At 40.9% G+C, this 6427-nt stretch overlaps 1 protein-coding gene across 1 annotated transcript; it reads right to left on the bottom strand.

Annotated features, from left to right (window-relative positions):
- Positions 1 to 1113: 1113 nt before the first annotated feature.
- Positions 1114 to 3752, bottom strand: LOC122037795. The gene is made up of 2 exons (XM_042597245.1): positions 1981 to 3752; positions 1114 to 1542 (listed from the first exon to the last, which is right to left on the bottom strand). The coding sequence occupies exons 1-2, from the start codon at positions 3693 to 3695 to the stop codon at positions 1356 to 1358; spliced, it is 1902 nt and encodes a 633-aa protein (XP_042453179.1). The 5' UTR covers positions 3696 to 3752; the 3' UTR covers positions 1114 to 1355.
- Positions 3753 to 6427: the final 2675 nt, after the last annotated feature.

Below are 6427 nucleotides of genomic sequence, written 5' to 3'. Positions count from 1 at the left end.
TGGAAAATCATAAAGTGAAAAGTATGCCAAAAATATTATATATATATATATATATATATATATATATATATATATATATATATATATATATATATATATATATATTTTTATGATGTCCGGAGTCTTAGTCAGATGAAGGACGGGTGAGTTGTTGCGGACGCTGACGGAGGGGCAACTGAGATGCCTTTCTCGTACATGTTTTCAAAAATGGACTTCCACGTGGTGCTGACGGACAACAATGACTGCGCCGGCGGTACATGATCTCTGCGCACACTCAGACATGCATATAGGCGTTAGAGGCCAGAAACCAGGGAAAAAGTCCCCGGAGTAGGCCCTCCGACGCTTAAGTCAGGTACTTTTTCTCCAGAAGAACAGTATACGAAGAAGAAGAAAAGTAGAAAACAAGTTCGAATGTGCGAGAGAGCGTACCTGCGTGAGGGAGAGGACCTCCCTTTTTATATGATAGCGCGTACCTTCTGGAGTTGACTGATGTCAGAGAATGTCGAGTGTCAAACCTTATCGGGTGATGGAGGACACGTGACATCCTTCTGTAGCCTGAAGGAATGTTCCATTAATAGGTGACTGCAGACCATTGAAATATTCCCTGACATTTGGCAATTATTTTCTGACAAACGGTTATGATTCTATTATCTCGTTATCCTATAGCGCTCTTCGTCCTGACCGGGAAGGAGTAGGAAAGCCCGGGATGACCAGTCAAGTATAACCCATGGTCTAGACCTTGGGAGACCAAGGTGCTAGGCCATGAGCGCCCAACTCGTCAAATCCTAATCAGGTATCATCCGACTGTATACTTAGGTGTTTCAGGTCTAGAATCTTGGTATGTTGAAACCCGATCGGGAATCAAATTGCTGACAACATTCCCGACCTGTTGACTGCCACGTTTCCTTGACTTCTGACTGTCATGTCCTCTTGACTTCTGGGTACCTTAACTTCTCACTGCCACATCTCCTTGACTGTCACATCCCATTAACTTCTGATTATCACATCACCTTGACCTCTAACTGCCACATCTTTATCGGATCTCATCATCATGCACCGTATCATATATTATATAACAGACATAAAACATAACCATTGCTTACACATTGGACATCGATGTCAAAGATACTAGAGATAAAAAAGGATAAAAAATTGTATATTTTCAACCATTTACATTGCTTTCGTCGCGAGCATAAACTAACTCTAGGTAATATCAGTAAGAACACTACAAGTTACATCAAAAAGTTTCCCACTGATGAATTAGAACCTACAGCACAACTTTGCAATGCAGCGCACGTAGAAAAAACCAAAACACTAACCCAAGTAGCATTCGTTAGTAATCCCATCACACAGGTTTATGATGGCAAAAACAAGGGATCTTCTTTGCTCTGGTAAATTGTGAATAACTGCTTCGAGTATCGTCTAGCGAGTTTGCGGCAGAAAGATAGTGCCGTTGGGTCATACTTTTCCAAATCCTGGACAGTTTTCTTTAGAGGGCCATTGGGATCGCCATCTGTAAGAAACTCCGCCACCATAGATCCCCTGAAACAAGATGAAGATAAGTTGATAGACCAATTCGACCTTATTGTAAGATCAATTACAAAAACAATAAACCCAGTACGTGAATTTTTAATGTCAGTTAAGTGTTAGGTAACGTATTTAGGAAAAAGAACTATTGCATCGAGTCTCAATTGAAGATTTTGATATCCAGTTTATAAGCAGGACAGTGAACGAACAAATAGTGCCAATCATCTACAATAACTAAGTTATAATGTTTTAGCCTTTGGAATTTCCTACATGTCCATATTTTTGATCTATAGTCCTTATCATGGTTACGACTTTAGTATAAATCTACCAATTTTCAACATCGACAAATAAAGAAGTATAATCTTCATACCAGATTGAAATATAGAGAGAACGTTAGAACCAAGGAACCTGAATGCAAAAAGCAGCAAGTATCAAAATCCACTCTGACAATACCTTTGAGCATCTAACTTGTTGAATCCTCGCTTGTTCAGAAGAAATGTTCCCTTCGCGGATTGCTCATCAGAAGTCTGCTGCCGATAAAGAACACAAACAGCTTTCAAGCAAAGCTCAGAATCCCTGGAAAATGATGCTAGCATATCTGCCTCAAACTCCCAACTTTCAGTCCATTTTTTCCGACTTATCTCAGCCAAGATATTACCAAAGTCGATAACACTGTCTGATTCTATTTCAGAAGAAAATTCTTCTGAACTAGGTGCACTTTCAGCACTTTCTGATCCACTTACAATGAATCCGCCTAAATTCTTGCCCTCACTATTTGGACTCGCATCATCATCAAGCTCCTTCCTTAATTCAATCTTTGTTTCCTCTTCATCATCACTGCCCAAGAACCCGAGCTTCCTTCTTGCTCTACCATTGCCTCTTAAACTTGAACTATTGAAACTAGGAGTTGATGGATTAGTAGGAAACTCCCTTGCTCTACCCTTGCTTCTTAAACTTGTTCTCTTGAAGCTGGGAGTTGACAGATTGGTAAGAAACACCTTTGCTCTACCGTTGCTTCTTAAACTTGAATCCTCAAATCTAGGAGTTGATGGATTGGAAGGAAACTTTCCTTTCACTGAATCATCTGTTTCGCTTAATTTTCGCAGTGAAATTAATCGCTTCGGCTTATAATCCTCCTTGGCTTGCATCGACCAAAGTTTTCCTATTGGAATATTATCGGCATCATCATCCTTCTCGCTGTCACTGGTAAATACTCTGGAAACACGCTTCCTTTTTGGTGTTGGAATTAGCAGAACACCATCCGGATGGTTTTCATCAAAATCCTGAACTCCCACTACTCGCCTACTAGCATCAGAATGCAGCATTTCCGGGTTCTTACATAAGGTGGAGTCATTTTTGATGTCCAAAGTTCTCTCCGCACTGTGTTTTTTCACTTCACAATCTTCAGCACGGCGCTCATCATCATTGTCACTGATCACAATTAATCCTAGGAATTTAGGGTTTTCCTTATCCTTTGTAGGCAAGCTGGCTTTGCTCTTTCCCTTTTCTTCACTTTTGTTACTCTCCATTACTCTCCGACCCAGCTTCTCAGCCTCCAGCTGTGAAATCGAGTCCTGCAACTCCTTGCATTTCCTCCTCCAGCAATCCACATTACCGTGCTCCTGCAACACGAGCAAAGTCGCAATCTTCTCCTGAGATTTCTGCTCCCTTTCTCTCGCAACTCTACAAGCTTCCCTTAACCTAAGGATTTCCTCCTCGAGGTACTCAAAATCTATCCTATGTCGCCTATCAATCTCCTCAAGGTCCAGAATCCTCGACTCTAACAAGGAGCATCTCGCTTCCTTATCCCGCAGCTTCTGCTGGAGATCTGACCTGTCGAAACGGAAACTCTCCTCGCTCTTTTTCTGTTGCTGCTCCAGTTCAGCTAGCATGTTCCTCAAACCCCCCAAATCCCGCTCGAGGCCTTCATTCCGCACGCCGAGCTCGACCTTTTCGACCTCCTTCGCAGTCAACTCCTCCAAGAATCTCTTCTCCACTTCGGCCTTCAGTGACGCCTCCCTCGACATCAGAGCGCTCTGCACCTCCTGGAAGTCCACCTTTTGGCAGGAGGATCGGAGGAACTCGACCAGCTGAGGAATCCTCATGGAGTTCAAGTTCAAGGGAAAACCCGGAGGAGGCAAGACCGGACTCTCGTCTTCGTCTCCCATGGCAACCCTAGCGCGGACCGAAAGCTTCGGTGAGCAGGAGACGAAGCGAATCAAGCGACCGTCGAGGCGTCCAAGCGAACTGAAACGTTTTACAGAGAAACACAGTGGGCCGTAGGCTTTCCTGTGTAGATTAGGCCCAACATGTATCATATTGGGCCTTATTCAAATCCAATCAGATTGGTTTAATTGCACAATTTGGCAAAAGGTCATGACCCGGTTTAATATGCACAACGAGCAAACAGATTCAAAGAACATTCGGTTTTTTTACCGAACCATGTAGGAAACTAGTTTTAAAATTATTAAATTTTTATTTTTGTCATTGATATGGTTCAATCGATTTAAAAAATTATAACTCTAAGTAGTTTTAGTTAAATTAATATTTAAGAATATTTATATAATAAGAAAAATTAAACGAACATATATGATTGATTTTATATCATTTGAAACTTTCTAGATTTATTAGCCGATTTCGGTCAAATATGATCGAAAAATCTAATTCGTATTGAAAAATTTATTGTTCTCAATATATTAGATCAAATTGATATTTGAGGGTATGAAAATTATCATAATAACTAGACGAACTCATAGAACCTAATTTCATGTCGAACTCTCTAGGCTCGTCAACTGATTTTGATTGAATGAACCTAAAGAGTTTGACCAAAATCGGCTGATAAAATTAGAGAATTTGGAATGACGTGAAACCAGATCATATGTATTCGTCTAATTCTTATGATTATATAAATGTACTCAAATATCAATTTGACTTACTTTATTGAAAGCAGTGATTTTTTAAATATAAATGTGTCTAAAAAATCTAATTCGTATTCAAAAAATTACTACTGTCAATATATTGATCAAATTGATATTTGAGTATGTTAGTACCCAAGGTAGTTTTGATGTGATCAACCAAGTCAGGTTATGTCCTGTTGGTATTTTAACCCTGCGTCTAGGTGTGCAGGAACTTAGAAGTATAAGAAGTTGAGTAAAAGACGCAGCTAGCGAAAAGAATGACACGGGAGAGAGCCGACGAGCTCAGTGTGTCCGAGGGACGAGGTGCTGTGGAAGAGTATGAGGGCAGACGAGAAACAGACGTGTGGCGTTTCCAAGGGACGAGAAACCGGAGCGGAAGATTGCTTGAAAACTGGAAGTTGAGTTCGGGTGAGCCCTATTCTAGATGGCCGAGATCACCCAAGTGAGTGGAGCTGGAGCAGAAGATCCGGACCAATGCGAGCGGGACCGGAGCTGAAGACCCGGACTAAAAAGTCAACTGGAGACTTTCTGGTCCGGGTGCTTAGACTCCGGGCGCTCAGAACTCTTCCGAGCACCTAGAATCAAAATGTCATTGGATCGCGACGTGGAGTGATCTGTTGAGATGGAGATAAAAGTTTATCCCCTCCTAGGTGTTTGGAACCCTTTTAGGCATCCCGACTAGGGCTATAAATACATCATTTGTCCCAGAAGCTTAGATAGAACACTTGTAAACAATTTCTTTTATTTAGCTTCGTATTTTAAGTACTTCAACTGCTATAAGAGGCCTCCGCCTGAAGGAATGTTTAAGTAAACACTTGTAAGCTTAGCCTAGGCTTCTCCGCCTGAAAGAATGTTTAGTGCGCTTTCAACTTCCTTACATTAACAACCTCCTTGGTTATAATCAGTAATTTCTTTGTGCCTTTTTTTTTTTTAATTTCTGTCTTTTAATTATTTTTATGCAAGTGTTAATTTTGATAAAGCTATAAAGATCGAGGAAGGTTCGTTTTTAATTGTAGGGCTATTCACCCCTACCCCCCTTCTAGCCGGCCGCCAAGGGTCTTACAATTGGTATCAGAACGAGGACACCTTGGAATGACTAACCCCCGACTGAAACAACGAGACAATGGTCGGTGCAAGTATTTATCCACCAAAGTTCGAGGGAGATTTCACGTAATGGAAACACCGGATGGAGGTATTTTTTTAAAACAGATTTTGAAATTCTGTTAATTATGAAATATGATTTTGTAGGTCCCAAAGACCAACAATGAAATGAAAAAGAAGAATACCAATGGAGCAAGAAGGAGCAAATAGACTTCGTAGCGAACGGACAAGCCGAGTTCCACCTACTCAGCGTACTTCCACCCCAGGAGGTCAATTGAATCGGCAGCTACGACTACGCAAAAAAACTCTGGAAGAAATTCCTGGAACTCCACAAAGGTACTTCAGAAGTAAAGTTAGCAAGGTGAGACATCCTCCAAACACAGCTAACAAACCTGTGGATGAACAATAGAGAAAAGGTAGCACAACTCCAAGCACGGATCAAAGAGCTCATTACTCAACTCAATAATCTCGGAGAATCGGTAACGAACCGAGATTCAATCCGGTACATGCTCAACATCTTCCCGAGGGCTCCAGAATGATCATTCTTAGTAGATACATGCTACATCTCTAAGGACTTCGAGGTAAGTACAGCAAATTCTAAAGAAATCGAAAAATCAAACAACAATCTTGCCTTGAAAGCTAAGAAGGAAGATCTTGACTCCAAAACATCAATCGATGAAGATGAAACAACCCTAATGGTAAGAAAATTTAATAAATTTAAATCACATATGAGAAAGCATTATCTATCGAAACAAAAAGAATGTCCGATGCTACAATTGCAACGAAGAAGGGCATATAAAAGACAACTGTTCAAAATTGAGGAGCAAGGACAAGGAAAAGAACAAGAAGCCAGCTCAAACCGACAAGCATAGAAATCTCAA

This window comes from Zingiber officinale, unplaced genomic scaffold (genome assembly GCF_018446385.1).
Source record: "Zingiber officinale cultivar Zhangliang unplaced genomic scaffold, Zo_v1.1 ctg81, whole genome shotgun sequence".
Classification (NCBI taxonomy): Eukaryota; Viridiplantae; Streptophyta; class Magnoliopsida; order Zingiberales; family Zingiberaceae; genus Zingiber; species Zingiber officinale.
The sequence above is the reverse complement of the archived record's forward strand: the minus strand, read 5'-3'. Positions and strand labels throughout refer to the sequence as shown.

What these genes read in the sequence shown, in the direction of transcription:
- LOC122037795 (XM_042597245.1), bottom strand. Translation starts at nt 3,695, where the DNA reads ATGGGAGACGAAGACGAGAGTCCGGTCTTGCCTCCTCCGGGTTTTCCC. An exon ending in AACAAGTTAGATGCTCAAAG is followed by an intron (nt 1,543 to 1,980) that starts GTATTGTCAGAG and finishes ATCTTGTTTCAG; the next exon opens with GGGATCTATGGTGGCGGAGT.